This window comes from Anomaloglossus baeobatrachus, chromosome 2, assembly GCF_048569485.1.
Source record: "Anomaloglossus baeobatrachus isolate aAnoBae1 chromosome 2, aAnoBae1.hap1, whole genome shotgun sequence".
Lineage (NCBI taxonomy): Eukaryota > Metazoa > Chordata > Amphibia > Anura > Aromobatidae > Anomaloglossus > Anomaloglossus baeobatrachus.
Genome location: NC_134354.1, coordinates 5836536 through 5853874, shown reverse-complemented (window position 1 = coordinate 5853874; position 17339 = coordinate 5836536). Strand labels below are relative to the sequence as shown.

The 17339-nt window shown below is 57.6% G+C and overlaps 1 protein-coding gene across 1 annotated transcript in view; it reads left to right on the top strand.

Annotated features, from left to right (window-relative positions):
* Positions 1-17339, top strand: part of TTF2 (transcription termination factor 2) — a 77616-nt gene that overhangs the window by 19040 nt on the left and 41237 nt on the right. The window contains exons 2-8 of the mRNA XM_075337776.1: positions 10041-10148; positions 10230-10293; positions 10495-12015; positions 13076-13217; positions 13329-13487; positions 15971-16122; positions 16197-16278. Of these exons, the coding sequence (XP_075193891.1) occupies positions 10041-10148; positions 10230-10293; positions 10495-12015; positions 13076-13217; positions 13329-13487; positions 15971-16122; positions 16197-16278 (2228 nt within the window). The remainder of the gene's footprint in view (positions 1-10040; positions 10149-10229; positions 10294-10494; positions 12016-13075; positions 13218-13328; positions 13488-15970; positions 16123-16196; positions 16279-17339) is intronic.

Genomic DNA, 17339 nt, shown 5'->3' with positions numbered 1-17339 from the left:
ATCACCCGTGGATGGTGTTGTAAGGTTGAGGTACCTATTGCTGGTACAGAGGCTGGAGCCCCACATGCTGCTTTCCTTCCACATCCCCTTGTAGGGCTCTGTGGAAGTGGGATCCTGCCGGCCTCTAAGCTCTGACGCCGGGCTCCATCCACAGACCCAGTTGAACCTGATGGATACGGAGCAGGAGTACATTCAGGGACATGGCCCAGCATCATACAGGTACTCTGTGTCCCCGGCAGGCACAGACACACTCCGGGCTGGCTGGGTGTTGTAGTGCGCCGGGGACCGTAACGCTGGAGTTAGTGTTCCTACAGTTTACTGGGGGACTTTGTGTTGTGGGAACGCAGCGCCGACCCCCACTGGACCGGGCGGCGCTGCTGTGGACTTGTGGTGCGCCGGGGACACGCCGACCGCGCTTTTTACGGCGGCGGCGTTTATAACTTTAGTCCCCGGCTTTTGCGGCCTAGCTCCGCTTCGTTTCCCGCCCCCACCCTGTCAATCAGGGTAGGGGAGAGACGCTGTTTCGCAGCAGCGACGAGGGCTGGAGCCTGATTTACATGCTCCAGCCCTCACACTAGGCACAGAGGGAAGCAGGCTTCCCGCTCTTAGTCAGGAACGCCCAGGGCCCGCCCCCCCCCTCCTCTCCCAGGACGCCGGCAGCCATTACATGCAGGCTGGCTGGAGGAAGGACGCAAGGCTCTGGGAGACCTGGACTAGGGGGCTTTTTGGCGACCACACACCCGCTCTTAAGCGGGCGGTAAGCGGCATTTCAGCTGGCCCCTCTAGTGCCTCAGTGTGTATTGGTGTACTGTCTACCAGATATATAGATATATTTATTTCTTGCACTGTGAGGTCGCTTCCTGGCTGGATACCCCAGATCGCTCTGAGGAAGCAGCAACATGTCATCCACAAAACGCAAGGCTGCCAAGGCAAGGGCTGTGTACACTGCGTGTGCTGCATGTGGGGCTACTCTACCAGCAGGCTCCGATGACCCCCATTGTGTGCAATGCTCCGATCCGGTGCTGCTTCGCCAGCCGGAGTCCGGAGGGGTAGTGACCCAGGCTGAGACGCTTGTAAGTTCTGCCCCGGTGACAGGGACAGACTTTGCAGTTTTTGCTGATAGAATGTCTGTGACTATGACAAAAATCCTTGAAACTTTGCAATCCATGTCTGGGCTCAGTCTTTGGACTCGGCGAGGTCTCTGTCCTCTGGCCCCCCTCAGCTGGATCCAATCCAGACTACAAGGGGGTCCCCGGCTTCACAAGCTGAGGATTATGGACTCAGATGATAGCCCCAGCCACCCTAAGCGAGCTCGCTGGAAAGACCCTCAACGTCATCACACTGCTCAGGGTCTCAGCGCAATCAGTCTCCCTGTGAGGTGTCTGAAGAGAGTGATCAGGAATCCACTCCTGGAACCCCCTCTCAACCTGGATACCCCTGATGGGGACGCCATGGTAAACGACCTTATCTCAGCCATCAATAGGCTGTTGGATATTTCTCCCCCAGCCCCTTCAGCAGAAGAGGCGGCTGCGGAGCAGGAGAAGTTTCGTTTCCCTCTATCCCAAGCGTAAATTGAGTGCTTTCTTGGATCACTCTGACTTCAGAGAATCAATCCAGAAACACGACGCTCACCCAGAAAGACGTTTCTCTAAACGTTCTAGGGATACACGTTATCCTTTCCCCCCTGATGTGGTCAAGCGCTGGACCCAGTGTCCAAAGGTAGACCCCCCGATTTCCAAACTTGCAGCTAGATCCATAGTTGCAGTGGAGGATGGCGCTTCACTTAAAGATGCCAGTGACAGACAGATGGACCTTTGGTTAAAATCTGTCTATGAAGCTATCGGCGCGTCGTTTGCTCCGGCATTCGCAGCCGTATGGGCTCTCCAGGCTATTTCAGCTGGTTTAGCAAAAGTGGATGCTATCATACATCCAGCAGTGCCACAAGTGGCGTCCCTTACCTCGCAGATGTCTGCGTTTGCGTCTTACGCTATCAATGCGGTCCTAGAATCTACCAGCCGCACCTCCATGGCGTCCGCCAATTCGGTAGTTTTGCGCAGAGCCTTGTGGTTAAAGGACTGGAAAGCAGATGCTGGTTCCAAAAAATGTTTAACCAGCTTGCCTTTATCTAGAGGATAGACTGTTTGGCGAGCCATTGGCTGACATCATTAAACAGTCCAAGGGTAAAGACTCTTCTTTACACCAGCCCAGAACAAGCAAACCTCAACAGAAAAAGTGGCAGCAGAGGTTTCAGTCCTTTCGAGGTTCGGGCAAGACACCATTTACCTCGTCCAAAGGGTCTCAGAGGACGCAAAGAAACTCAGATTCCTGGCGGGCTCACGCACGCCCCAAGAAAGCAAATGGAGGAACCGCTTCCAAAGCGGCTACCTCATGACTTCCAGCCCCCTCCCGCCGAATCTCCGGTCGGGGGCAGGCTCTCCCGTTTTTGCGACATTTGGCTGTCACAGGTCAAGGACCGGTGGGTGACAGACATTTTGTCTCGCGGGTACAGAATCGAGTTCAGTTCTCGTCCTCCAGCCCGATTCTTCAGAACCTCCCCACATCCAGACCGAGCAGATGCTCTGCGGCAGGCGGTGGACTCCCTAAGAGCGGAAGGAGTAGTGATCCCTGTCCCTCCTCAGGAACAGGGTCGAGGGTTTTACTCCAATCTCTTTGTGGTTCCAAAAAAGGACGGCTCATTCCGTCCTGTTCTGGACCTAAAACTGCTCAACAAATATGTGCACGCCAGGCGGTTCCGGATGGAAACCCTACGATCTGTCATTGCCTCAATGTCTCGAGGAGACTTCCTTGCCTCAATAGACATCAAAGATGCTTATCTCCACGTGCCAATTGCTACAGAACATCAACGTTTTCTACGTTTTGTGATAGGAGACGACCATCTTCAGTTCGTAGCTCTGCCATTCGGTCTGGCGACAGCCCCACGGGTCTTCACCAAGGTCATGGCGGCAGTGGTAGCAGTCTTGCACTCTCAGGGACACTCAGTGATCCCTTACCTAGACGATCTACTGGTCAAGGCACCCTCTCAAGAGGCATGCCAACTCAGCCTGAATGCTACGCTGGAGACTCTACAGTCTTTCGGATGGATCATCAACTTTCCAAAGTCGATCCTGTCACCGACCCAATCACTCACGTATCTTGGCATGGAGTTCCATACTCTAGCAGCGATAGTGAAGCTTCCGCTGAACAAACAGCGATCACTACAAACAGGGGTGCAATCTCTCCTTCAGGGTCAGTCGCACCCCTTGCGGCGCCTCATGCACTTCCTAGGGAAGATGGTGGCAGCCATGGAAGCAGTTCCCTTTGCGCAGTTTCATCTGCGCCCACTTCAATGGGACATTCTCCGCCAATGGGACGGAAAGTCAACGTCACTAGACAGGAAAGTCTCCCTTTCCCAGACGGCCAAGGACTCTCTACAATGGTGGCTCCTTCCCACCTCATTGTCTCAGGGAAGATCCTTCCTGCCCCCGTCCTGGGCAGTGGTCACTACAGATGCGAGTCTGTCAGGGTGGGGAGCAGTTTTTCTCCACCACAGGGCTCAGGGAACGTGGTCTCCGCAGGAGTCCACCCTTCAGATCAATGTTCTGGAAATCAGGGCAGTGTATCTTGCCCTACTGGCCGTCCAACAGTGGCTGGAAGGAAAGCAGATCCGAATCCAGTCGGACAACTCCACAGCGGTGGCATACATCAACCACCAAGGAGGGACGCGCAGTCGGCAAGCCTTCCAAGAAGTCCGGCGCATTCTAATGTGGGTGGAAGACACAGCATCCACCATATCCGCGGTTCACATCCCAGGCGTCGAAAACTGGGAAGCAGACTTCCTCAGTCGCCAGGGCATGGACGCAGGGGAATGGTCCCTTCACCCGGACGCGTTTCAGGAAATCTGTCGCCGCTGGGGAGTGCCGGACGTCGACCTAATGGCGTCCCGGCACAACAACAAGGTCCCGGCATTTATGGCGAGGTCGCGCGATCAAAGAGCTCTGGCGGCAGACGCCTTAGTACAAGATTGGTCGCAGTTCCGGCTCCCATACGTATTCCCGCCTCTGGCACTCTTGCCCAGAGTCTTACGCAAGATCAGATCCGATTGCAGCCGCGTCATACTCGTCGCCCCAGACTGGCCGAGGAGATCGTGGTATCCGGATCTGTGGCATCTCACGGTCGGCCGACCGTGGTCACTTCCAGACCGACCAGACTTACTGTCCCAAGGGCCGTTTTTCCATCAGAATTCTGCGGCCCTGAACCTGACTGTGTGGCCATTGAGTCCTGGATCCTAGCGTCTGCAGGATTATCCCAAGGAGTTGTAGCCACAATGAGACAGGCTAGAAAGTCGACTTCTGCTAAGATCTACCACAGAACGTGGAAGTTTTTCTTATCCTGGTGTTCCGCTCAGGGAGTGTCTCCCTGGCCATTTGCATTGCCCACTTTTCTTTCTTTCCTGCAATCGGGGTTAGAAAAGGGCTTGTCGCTCAGCTCCCTTAAAGGGCAAGTCTCGGCACTATCCGTGTTTTTTCAGAAGCGTCTAGCACGTCTTCCTAAGGTGCGCACGTTCCTGCAGGGGGTCTGTCATATTGTGCCCCCGTACAGGCGGCCGTTAGATCCATGGGATTTGAACAGGGTACTAGTTGCTCTCCAGAAGCCGCCTTTCGAGCCTCTGAAGGAAGTTTCCTTTTCTCGCCTGTCACAGAAAGTGGCGTTTCTTGTTGCGATCACATCGCTTCGGCGAGTGTCGGAGCTGGCAGCTCTGTCATCCAAGGCTCCCTTCCTGGTGTTCCACCAGGACAAGGTAGTGCTGCGCCCCATTCCGGAGTTTCTCCCTAAGGTCGTATCCTCGTTTCATCTTAATCAGGATATATCCTTGCCTTCCTTTTGTCCTCATCCGGTTCACCGGTATGAAAAGGACTTACGTTTGCTAGATCTGGTGAGAGCACTCAGAATCTACATTTCCCGCACGGCGCCCATGCGCCGTTCCGATGCACTTTTTTGTCCTTGTCGCTGGTCCGCGCAAGGGGTTGCAGGCTTCTAAAGCCACCCTGGCTCGATGGATCAAAGAACCAATTCTAGAGGCCTACCGTTCTGCGGGGCTTCCGGTTCCTTCAGGGCTAAAAGCCCACTCAACCAGAGCCGTGGGTGCGTCCTGGGCATTACGACACCAGGCTTCGGCTCAACAAGTGTGTCAGGCAGCTACCTGGTCGAGTCTGCACACTTTCACCAAGCATTATCAGGTGCATACCTATGCTTCGGCGGATGCCAGCTTAGGTAGAAGAGTCCTGCAGGCGGCAGTGACACCCCCGTAGGGGAGGGCTGTTTTGCAGCTCTAACATGAGGTATTTTTTTACCCACCCAGGGACAGCTTTTGGACGTCCCAATCGTCTGGGTCTCCCAATAGAGCGCTGAAGAAGAAGGGAATTTTGTTACTTACCGTAAATTCCTTTTCTTCTAGCTCTTATTGGGAGACCCAGCACCCGCCCTGTTGTCCTTCGGGATTTTTTTGTTGTTTGCGGGTACACATGTTGTTCATGTTGAACGGTTTTTCAGTTCTCCGATGTTACTCGGAGTTAATTTGTTTAAACCAGTTATTGGCTTTCCTCCTTCTTGCTTTGGCACTAAAACTGGAGAACCCGTGATACCACGGGGGGGTATAGCCAGAAGGGGAGGGGCCTTGCACTTTTTGGTGTAGTGCTTTGTGTGGCCTCCGGAGGCAGTAGCTATACCCCAATCGTCTGGGTCTCCCAATAAGAGCTAGAAGAAAAGGAATTTACGGTAAGTAACAAAATTCCCTTCTTCCTCCTTCTCCCGTGTGGCGTCCCATCCCCTCGGGTAATGTCTTTTCCTCCTTCTCCCATGTGGCGTCCCATCCCCTTGGGTAATGTCTTTTCCTCCTCCTCCCGTGTGGCGTCCCATCCCCTGGGTAATGTCTTCTCCCGTGTGGGGTCTCATCCCCTGGGAAATGTCTTCTCCTCCCGTGTGGCGTCCCATCCCCTGGGTAATGTCTTCTCCTCCCGTGTGGCGTCCCATCCCCTGGGTAATGTCTTCTTCTTCTCCCATGTGGCGTCCCATCCCCTGGGTAATGTCTTCTCCTCATCCTCCTCCCGTGTGGCGTCCCATCCCCTGGGTAATGTCTTCTCCCGTGTGGCGTCCCATCCCCTGGGTAATGTCTTCTTCTTCTTCTTCTCCCGTGTGGTGTCTCATCCCCTGGGTAATGTCTTCTTCTTCTCCTTCTCCCGTGTGGCGTCCCATCCCCTGGGTAATGTCTTCTCCTCATCCTCCTCCCGTGTGGTGTCCCATCCCCTGGGTAATGTCGTCTTCTTCTTCTTCTCCCGTGTGGTGTCCCATCCCCTGGGTAATGTCTTCTCCTCATCCTCCTCCCGTGTGGCGTGCCATCCCCTGGGTAATGTCTTCTCCTCCCGTGTGGCGTCCCATCCCCTGGGTAATGTCTTCTTCTCCCGTGTGGCGTCCCATCCCCTGGGTAATGTCTTCTCCTCCCGTGTGGTGTCCCATCCCCTGGGTAATGTCTTCTCCTTTTTCTCCCGTGTGGCGTCCCATCCCCTGGGTAATGTCTTCTTCTCCTTCTCCCTTTTGGTGTCCCATCCCCTGGGTAATGTCTTCTCCTTCTCCTGTGTGGCGTCCCATCCCCTGGGTAATGTCTTCTCCTTCTCCTGTGTGGCGTCCCATCCCCTGGGTAATATCGTCTTCTCCTCCTCCCGTGTGGTGTCCTATCCCCTGGGTAATGTCGTCTCCTCCTCCTCCCGTGTGGTGTCCCATCCCCTGGGTAATGTCGTCTCCTCCTTCTCCCGTGTGGCGTCCCATTCCCTGGGTAATGTCTTCTCCTCATCCTCCTCCCGTGTGGCGTCCCATCCCCTGGGTAATGTCTTCTCCTCATCCTCCTCCCGTGTGGCGTCCCATCCCCTGGGTAATGTCTTCTTCTCCTTCTCCCGTGTGGTGTCCCATCCCCTAGGTAATGTCTTCTCCTCATCCTCCTCCCGTGTGGTGTCCCATCCCCTGGGTAATGTCGTCTTCTCCTCCTTCCTCCCGTGTGGTGTTCCATCCCCTGGGTAATGTCTTCTCCTCCTACTCCTCCCGTGTGGTGTCCCATCCCCTGGGTAATGTCTTCTCCTCCTACTCCTCCCGTGTGGCGTTCCATCCCCTGGGTAATGTCTTCTCCTCCTACTCCTCCCGTGTGGTGTCCCATCCCCTGGGTAATGTCTTCTTCTCCTTCTCCCGTGTGGCGTCCCATCCCCTGGGTAATGTCTTCTCCTCATCCTCCTCCCGTGTGGCGTCCCATCCCCTGGGTAATGTCTTCTTCTCCTCCTCCTCCTCCCTTGTGGTGTCCCATCCCCTGGGTAATGTCTTCTCCTCCTCCTCCTCCTCCCGTGTGGTGTCCCATCCCCTGGGTAATGTCGTCTCCTCCTCCTCCCGTGTGGTGTCCCATCCCCTGGGTAATGTCTTCTCCTCCTCCTCCCGTGTGGTGTCCCATCCCCTGGGTAATGTCGTCGTCTCCTCCTCCTCCTCCTCCTCCTCCTCCTCCCGCGTGGTGTCCCATCCCCTGGGTAATGTCGTCGTCTCCTCCTCCTCCTCCCGTGTGGTGTCCCATCCCCTGGGTAATGTCGTCTCCTCCTCCTCCCGTGTGGTGTCCCATCCCCTGGGTAATGTCGTCTCCTCCTCCTTCCTCCCGTGTGGCGTCCCATCCCCCGGGTAATGTTGTCTCCTCCTTCCTCCCGTGTGACGTCCCATCCCCCGGGTAATCTTGTCTCCTCCTCCCGTGTGGCGTCCCATCCCCCGGGTAATGTCTTCTCCTCCTCCTGTGTGGTGTCCCATCCCCTGGGTAATGTCTTCTCCTCCTCCTGTGTGGCGTCCCATCCCCTGGGTAATGTCTTTTCCTCCTCCTCCCGTGTGGCGTGCCATCCCCTGGGTAATGTCTTTTCCTCCTCCTCCCGTGTGGCGTCCCATCCCCTTGGGTAATGTCTTTTCCTCCTCCTCCCGTGTGGCGTCCCATCCCCTTGGGTAATGTCTTTTCCTCCTCCTCCCGTGTGGCGTCCCATCCCCTTGGGTAATGTCTTTTCCTCCTCCTCCCGTGTGGCGTCCCATCCCCTGGGTAATGTCTTCTCCCGTGTGGGGTCTCATCCCCTGGGAAATGTCTTCTCCTCCCGTGTGGCGTCCCATCCCCTGGGTAATGTCTTCTCCTCCCGTGTGGCGTCCCATCCCCTGGGTAATATCTTCTTCTCCTTCTCCCGTGTGGCGTCCCATCCCCTGGGTAATGTCTTCTTCTCCTCCTCCCGTGTGGCGTTCCATCCCCTGGGTAATGTCTTCTTCTTCTCCCATGTGGCGTCCCATCCCCTGGGTAATGTCTTCTCCTCATCCTCCTCCCGTGTGGCGTCCCATCCCCTGGGTAATGTCTTCTTCTTCTTCTTCTTCTCCCGTGTGGTGTCCCATCCCCTGGGTAATGTCTTCTTCTTCTCCTTCTCCCGTGTGGCATCCCATCCCCTGGGTAATGTCTTCTCCTCATCCTCCTCCCGTGTGGTGTCCCATCCCCTGGGTAATGTCGTCTTCTTCTTCTTCTCCCGTGTGGTGTCCCATCCCCTGGGTAATGTCTTCTCCTCATCCTCCTCCCGTGTGGCGTGCCATCCCCTGGGTAATGTCTTCTCCTCCCGTGTGGCGTCCCATCCCCTGGGTAATGTCTTCTTCTCCCGTGTGGCGTCCCATCCCCTGGGTAATGTCTTCTCCTCCCGTGTGGTGTCCCATCCCCTGGGTAATGTCTTCTCCTCCTTCTCCCGTGTGGCGTCCCATCCCCTGGGTAATGTCTTCTTCTCCTTCTCCCTTGTGGTGTCCCATCCCCTGGGTAATGTCTTCTCCTTCTCCTGTGTGGCGTCCCATCCCCTGGGTAATATCGTCTTCTCCTTCTCCTGTGTGGCGTCCCATCCCCTGGGTAATATCTTCTCCTCCTTCTCCCGTGTGGTGTCCCATCCCCTGGGTAATTTCGTCTCCTCATCCTTCTCCCGTGTGGTGTCCCATCCCCTGGGTAATTTCTTCTCCTCATCCTCCTCCCGTGTGGTGTCCCATCCCCTGGGTAATTTCTTCTACTCATCCTCCTCCCGTGTGGCGTCCCATCCCCTGGGTAATGTCTTCTCCTCCTCCTCCCGTGTGGCGTTCCATCCCCTGGGTAATGTCGTCTCCTCCTCCTCCCGTGTGGTGTCCCATCCCCTGGGTAATGTCTTCTCCTCCCGTGTGGTGTCCCATCCCCTGAGTAATGTCTTCTCCTCCCGTGTGGCGTCCCATCCCCTGGGTAATGTCTTCTCCTCTTCCTCCTCCCGTGTGGTGTCCCATCCCCTGGGTAATGTCGTCTCCTCCTCCTCCCGTGTGGTGTCCCATCCCCTGGGTAATGTCTTCTCCTCCCGTGTGGTGTCCCATCCCCTGGGTAATGTCTTCTCCTCCCGTGTGGTGTCCCATCCCCTGAGTAATGTCTTCTCCTCCCGTGTGGTGTCCCATCCCCTGGGTAATGTCTTCTCCTCCTCCTCCTCCCGTGTGGCGTCCCATCCCCTGGGTAATGTCTTCTCCTCCTCCTCCTCCTCCCGTGTGGCGTTCCATCCCCTGGGTAATGTCGTCTCCTCCTCCTCCTCCTCCTCCTCCTCCTCCTCCTCCTCCTCCTCCTCCCGTGTGGTGTCCCATCCCCTGGGTAATGTCTTCTCCTCCCGTGTGGTGTCCCATCCCCTGGGTAATGTCTTCTCCTCCCGTGTGGTGTCCCATCCCCTGGGTAATGTCTTCTCCTCCCGTGTGGTGTCCCATCCCCTGGGTAATGTCTTCTCCTCCTCCTCCCGTGTGGCGTTCCATCCCCTGGGTAATGTCGTCTCCTCCTCCTCCTCCTCCTCCTCCTCCTCCTCCTCCTCCTCCCGTGTGGTGTCCCATCCCCTGGGTAATGTCTTCTCCTCCCGTGTGGTGTCCCATCCCCTGGGTAATGTCTTCTCCTCCCGTGTGGTGTCCCATCCCCTGGGTAATGTCTTCTCCTCCCGTGTGGTGTCCCATCTCCTGAGTAATGTCTTCTCCTGTCCCTCCAGTCTGCCGGCCTCGCACTGTCTTCTCCATGATGACTCTCAGCTGGACCTCCAGGCTCTGGTGAAGCAGGACTCCGGCAGTTACAGGTGAGGCTCTCGGTGCTTTGGTCGGGGTGAGGATGATGATGGTGGTGATGATGATGATGATGATTTCTTTGGTCTCTGCAGGTTGTATTATCGTTGTATGAAGAGTGACGGGAAGAAGTTCTGCGGCAGCGTCCCCTGGCAGCAGGTAACCGCCCATAGATGTGTGACCCCAGATCCGGTGACCACCGCTGCTCTCCTGGATTGTCATCCGCTGTCCTCTGTTCTCCATATTCAGCGCTCGGGGTCTTTGACCCCATAAATACATTGCAGGATGACGTCCTCACGTAGGCCGCCATGGTGCACGTCTGTTGTTTGCGCTCCCTCATCTGCTGTCATATTCTTCCAGGGGTCAAAGAGCAAAGGGCCGCAGAGATGTGACCTTCCCCCCGAGAGGACGGAGAAACCCCCCAGAAACCCCTTCAAAGTTCTGAATGAGGGGCCAAGACCTGTGACCTGGAAACAGATCAGCGAAGAGCAGAAGCGCATCTCTGAGGATGACAACGAGGGACCCGCTGTTGATCAGCGGAAGATGACCGGTGAGAGAACCACTGCTGATCACCAGAAGACGAGCGGTGAGAAAACCGCTGCTGATCACCGGAAGATGACCGGCGAGAGAACCGCTGCTGATCACCGGAAGATGACCGGCGAGAGAACCGCTGCTGATCACCGGAAGATGACCGGCGAGAGAACCGCTGCTGATCACCGGAACATGACCGGCGAGAGAACCGCTGCTGATCACCGGAACATGACCGGCGAGAGAACCGCTGCTGATCACCGGAACATGACCGGCGAGAGAACCGCTGCTGATCACCGGAAGACGACCGGCGAGAGAACCGCTGCTGATCACCAGAAGACGAGCAGTGAGGGAAACACTGCTGATCACTGGAACATGACCGGCGAGAGAACCGCTGCTGATCACCGGAAGATGACCGGCGAGAGAACCGCTTCTGATCACCAGAAGACGAGCGGTGAGAAAACTGCTGCTGATCACCGGAAGACGAGCAGTGAGGGAAACACTGCTGATCACTGGAACATGACCGGCGAGAGAACCGCTGCTGATCACCAGAAGACGAGCGGCGAGAGAACCGTTGCTGATCACCGGAAAACGAGCAGTGAGGGACCCGCTGCTGATCACCGGAAGACGAACGGTGAGGGACCCGCTGGTGATCACCGGAAGACGAGCGGCGAGACAACCGCTACTGATCACCAGAAGACGAGCGGTGAGAGAACCACTGCTGATCACCAGAAGACGAGCGGTGAGAGAACCGCTGCTGATCACCGGAAGACGAGCGGCGAGAGAACCGCTGCTGATCACCGGAAGACGAACAGTGAGGACAAGAAATGCAAAGAAACAAGATCCCTGAACATGGTGGAAAACCTAAGTAATGACCAGGTGAAGCAAAGCAATGGGAGCCACCACGCTGCTAACAGCGAGAAGACCCAGAGAACGTTTGAGGGCAGAGTGGACACCATGGAGAAAAGGCCGGAGGACAGGACCTGGAGCTCAGAGGTCAGGAGGACGCCGCCTCTTAACGATGGACATCCTAACGAGCAAGCGTCATTTCAGGGGTGGAGGGAGAAACGGCTGCCAGTGGGGGTCACCATCAAGAAGAAGCTTCCAGAAGAGACCGTCCAGAAGGAAAGTGAAGCCTCACTGAGAACCCCTGCCCCCGCACACGACCTTGTGGAGGAGGATGAAGACGTCGTGTTTGTGAGTTCTCAGCCCGGAAGGGAGAAAGTGACCGCACCGAAAACATCGGAAAAACAGAGAACCATCACCTCCTTCCCGGGCTTCACCACACCGTGCGTGGATCAGAGCGCCGCCACCCTGCACTCCATGCTGTCCACCCAACTGCAGCAGAAGAAGGTGAGGGGAGCGCCACCCGGGGGTCATGTGTGGTAAGGAGGGGCACAACAATGGCAGGCGTGACGGGGGGAAGCGCTCCTCCATCTTACCCTCCATGGTGTGGTCAGTGGTGCAGCCTCGTCCACCTTCATCTGCCCCAATCAGCTCAGTCACCTCCTAATGTTACCCAGATATTTGTCCTGCGCCCTCACTGGCCCCACATTCCCCTCTCATTGCGCACTCACCTGCTCCACCTCCCCCGCCCAGTGGGCCCTCACCTGCTCCACCTCCCCCGCCCAGTGGGCCCTCACCTGCTCCACCTCCCCCACCCAGTGGGCCCTCACCAACTCCACCTCCCCCTCCCAGTGGGCCCTCACCTGCTCCACCTCCCCCGCCCAGTGGGCCCTCACCTGCTCCACCTCCTCCACCCAGTGGGCCCTCACCAACTCCACCTCCCCCTCCCAGTGGGTCTTCACCGGCTCCCCCTCCCCCTCCCATTGTGCCCTGACCGTCCCCACCTCCACCTCCCCCGCCCAGTGGGCCCTCACCGGCTCCACCTCCCCCGCCCAGTGGGCCCTCACCGGCTCCACCTCCCCCGCCCAGTGGGCCCTCACCGGCTCCACCTCCCCCGCCCAGTGGGCCCCCACGGGCTCCACCTCCCCTTCCCAGTGGGTCCTCACCGGCTCCACTTCCTCCTCTCAGTGGGCCCTCACGGGCTTCCCCTTCCGAGTGGGCCCCCACGGGCTCCCCCTCCCAGTGGGCCCCCACGGGCTCCGCCTCCCCCTCCCAGTGGGCCCGCACGGGCTCCGCCTCCCCCTCCCGGTGGGCCCGCACGGACTCCACCTCCCCCTCCCGGTGGGCCCGCACGGACTCCACCTCCCCCTCCCGGTGGGCCCGCACGGACTCCACCTCCCCCTCCCGGTGGGCCCGCACGGGCTCCACCTCCCCCTCCCGGTGGGCCCGTACGGGCTCCACCTCCCTCTCCCGGTGGGCCCTCACCGGCTTCACCTCCCCCGCCCGGTGGGCCCTCACTGCCTCCACCCCATCTGCTGTACCCCTATTCCTTTGCCCTATATTTCAGGCTGCCCTGGCATCGGTGAACCTGAAGGCGCTGCCAGATGGAGGAGTTCGGCTCAAGAAACAAGTGCAGGAGCTGGAAGACGCACTGGGGTCCCTGTCGCTGTCTACTGAGGCTGTGGCCCAACCAGGTGTCGGAGAAGGAGGTGAGGACGGTGTCGGGGGGTGGGCGATGTCATGAGACGATGATGTTGGGGGGGGTGCAATGCCAGGTGAGGACGGTGCCAGTGAATACCAGGCTTCCTCTGCCCTTTCAGGTAATGACCAGAAGACAAACCCTGGACGCCCCCACAGCAGAGATGTCCTGGTGGACGGAGGTCGAGGGGTGAAGCCTTTAAGTTTCCGTGATCTTCCTCCCAGCTCCCTGGGTCTTCAAGTGTTACCTGTGACCCAGAATTACAGCAGCCTGTACGGCGGTGAGTGGAGGGGTGTGCGGCATTGTGGGGTGCAGCTCCGGTATCTCCTGAGGTGGTAGGGGGTGTGCGGCATTGTGGGGTGCAGTCCCGGTATCTCCTGAGGTGGTAGGGGGTGTGCGGCATTGTGGGGTGCAGCTCCGGTATCTCCTGAGGTGGTAGGGGGTGTGCGGCATTGTGGGGTGCAGCTCCGGTATCTCCTGAGGTGGTAGGGGGTGTGCGGCATTGTGGGGTGCAGCTCCGGTATCTCCTGAGGTGGTAGGGGGTGTGCGGCATTGTGGGGTGCAGCTCCGGTATCTCCTGAGGTGGTAGGGGGTGTGCGGCATTGTGGGGTGCAGCTCCGGTATCTCCTGAGGTGGTAGGGGGGGTGCGGCATTGTGGGGTGCAGCTCCGGTATCTCCTGAGGTGGTAGGGGGTGCGGCATTGTTGGGGTGCAGCTCCGGTATCTCCTGAGGTGGTAGGGGGTGTGCGGCATTGTGGGGTGCAGCTCCGGTATCTCCTGAGGTGGTAGGGGGTGTGCGGCATTGTGGGGTGCAGCTCCGGTATCTCCCGAGGTGGTAGGGGGTGTGCGGCATTGTTGGGGTGCAGCTCCGGTATCTCCTGAGGTGGTAGGGGGTGTGCGGCATTGTAGGGTGCAGTCCCGGTATCTCCTGAGGTGGTAGGGGGTGTGCGGCATTGTGGGGTGCAGCTCCGGTATCTCCTGAGGTGGTAGGGGGTGTGCGGCATTGTGGGGTGCAGCTCCGGTATCTCCTGAGGTGGTAGGGGGTGTGCGGCATTGTGGGGGTGCAGCTCCGGTATCTCCTGAGGTGGTAGGGGGTGTGCGGCATTGTGGGGTGCAGCTCCGGTATCTCCTGAGGTGGTAGGGGGTGTGCGGCATTGTGGGGTGCAGCTCCGGTATCTCCTGAGGTGGTAGGGGGTGTGCGGCATTGTAGGGTGCAGCTCCGGTATCTCCTGAGGTGGTAGGGGGTGTGCGGCATTGTGGGGTGCAGCTCCGGTATCTCCTGAGGTGGTAGGGGGTGTGCGGCATTGTGGGGTGCAGCTCCGGTATCTCCTGAGGTGGTAGGGGGTGTGCGGCATTGTGGGGTGCAGCTCCGGTATCTCCTGAGGTGGTAGGGGGTGTGCGGCATTGTTGGGGTGCAGCTCCGGTATCTCCTGAGGTGGTAGGGGGTGTGCGGCATTGTGGGGTGCAGCTCCGGTATCTCCTGAGGTGGTAGGGGGTGTGCGGCATTGTGGGGTGCAGCTCCGGTATCTCCTGAGGTGGTAGGGGGTGTGCGGCATTGTGGGGTGCAGCTCCGGTATCTCCTGAGGTGGTAGGGGGTGTGCGGCATTGTGGGGTGCAGCTCCGGTATCTCCTGAGGTGGTAGGGGGTGTGCGGCATTGTGGGGTGCAGCTCCGGTATCTCCTGAGGTGGTAGAGGGTGTGCGGCATTGTGGGGTGCAGTCCCGGTATCTCCTGAGGTGGTAGAGGGTGTGCGGCATTGTGGGGGTGCAGCTCCGGTATCTCCTGAGGTGGTAGGGGGTGTGCGGCATTGTGGGGTGCAGCTCCGGTATCTCCTGAGGTGGTAGGGGGTGTGCGGCATTGTGGGGTGCAGCTCCGGTATCTCCTGAGGTGGTAAGGGGTGTGCGGCATTGTGGGGTGCAGCTCCGGTATCTCCTGAGGTGGTAGGGGGTGTGCGGCATTGTTGGGGTGCAGCTCCGGTATCTCCTGAGGTGGTAGAGGGTGTGCGGCATTGTGGGGTGCAGTCCCGGTATCTCCTGAGGTGGTAGGGGGTGTGCGGCATTGTTGGGGTGCAGCTCCGGTATCTCCTGAGGTGGTAGAGGGTGTGCGGCATTGTGGGGTGCAGTCCCGGTATCTCCTGAGGTGGTAGGGGGTGTGCGGCATTGTGGGGTGCAGCTCCGGTATCTCCTGAGGTGGTAGGGGGTGTGCGGCATTGTGGGGTGCAGCTCCGGTATCTCCTGAGGTGGTAGGGGGTGTGCGGCATTGTGGGGTGCAGCTCCGGTATCTCCTGAGGTGGTAGAGGGTGTGCGGCATTGTGGGGTGCAGTCCCGGTATCTCCTGAGGTGGTAGAGGGTGTGCGGCATTGTGGGGTGCAGTCCCGGTATCTCCTGAGGTGGTAGGGGGTGTGCGGCATTGTGGGGTGCAGCTCCGGTATCTCCTGAGGTGGTAGGGGGTGTGCGGCATTGTGGGGTGCAGCTCCGGTATCTCCTGAGGTGGTAGGGGGTGTGCGGCATTGTGGGGTGCAGCTCCGGTATCTCCTGAGGTGGTAGAGGGTGTGCGGCATTGTGGGGTGCAGTCCCGGTATCTCCTGAGGTGGTAGGGGGTGTGCGGCATTGTGGGGTGCAGTCCCGGTATCTCCTGTCCACCACAACCTGCCCTTCCTGCCCCCTATCTGCTGGGTGTTGTGGTGCGCCCTGATTTTGTGCCCCCTTGTCTGATCTGTGCCGCCCCGGTGATATATCGGTTGGCGTCCTCTGTCTCCGCTGCAGGGACCCCCCAGAATCTGTACGGTGGTCGGATGACGGAGGAAAGACTCTTTGCTGTCAGAAATGCAACCAGCGAAGCCATCGATCATTTGCACAAAGGCCTGGAGTCCTGCCCGGACCCCGAGAGCCACGCGGAAGACCCCCGGGGACTGAAGGTGACACCCCCCACAGCCGACCTCACATAATCGCCCGCGGGTCATCCATGTACTATCACAGCTTCATATTTCAGGTTCCACTGCTCCTGCACCAAAAACAAGCCCTGGCGTGGCTCCAGTGGAGGGAGACCCAGCGGCCACCGGGAGGGATTCTGGGTAAGAAGCAGCCACGTCTCCACAGATGTGAGCTACCTAATTACTACTACTCACTACATACAGATTTATACAGCCACCACTAGAGGGAACTCACTACATACAGATTTATACAGTCACCACTAGAGGGAGCTCACTACATACAGATTTATACAGCCACCACTAGAGGGAGCTCACTACATACAGATTTATACAGCCACCACTAGAGGGAGCTCACTACATACAGATTTATACAGCCACCACTAGAGGGAACTCACTACATACAGATTTATACAGCCACCACTAGAGGGAGCTCACTACATACAGATTTATACAGCCACCACTAGAGGGAGCTCACTACATACAGATTTATACAGTCACCACTAGAGGGAGCTCACTACATACAGATATATACAGCCACCACTAGAGGGAGGTCACTACATACAGATTTATACAGCCACCACTAGAGGGAACTCACTACATACAGATTTATACAGCCACCACTAGAGGGAACTCACTACATACAGATTTATACAGTCACCACTAGAGGGAGCTCACTACATACAGATTTATACAGCCACCACTAGAGGGAGCTCACTACATACAGATTTATACAGCCACCACTAGAGGGAGCTCACTACATACAGATTTATACAGCCACCACTAGATGAAGCTCACTACATACAGATTTATACAGTCACCACTAGAGGGAGCTCACTACATACAGATTTATACAGCCACCACTAGAGGGAGCTCACTACATACAGATTTATACAGCCACCACTAGAGGGAGATCACTACATACAGATTTATACAGCCACCACTAGAGGGAGCTCACTACATACAGATTTATACAGCCACCACTAGAGGGAGCTCACTACATACAGATTTATACAGCCACCACTAGATGGAGCTCACTACATACAGATTTATACAGCCACCACTAGAGGGAGCTCACTACATACAGATTTATACAGCCACCACTAGAGGGAGCTCACTACATACAGATTTATACAGCCACCACTAGAGTAAGCTCACTACATACAGATTTATACAGCCACCATTAGAGGGAGCTCACTACATAC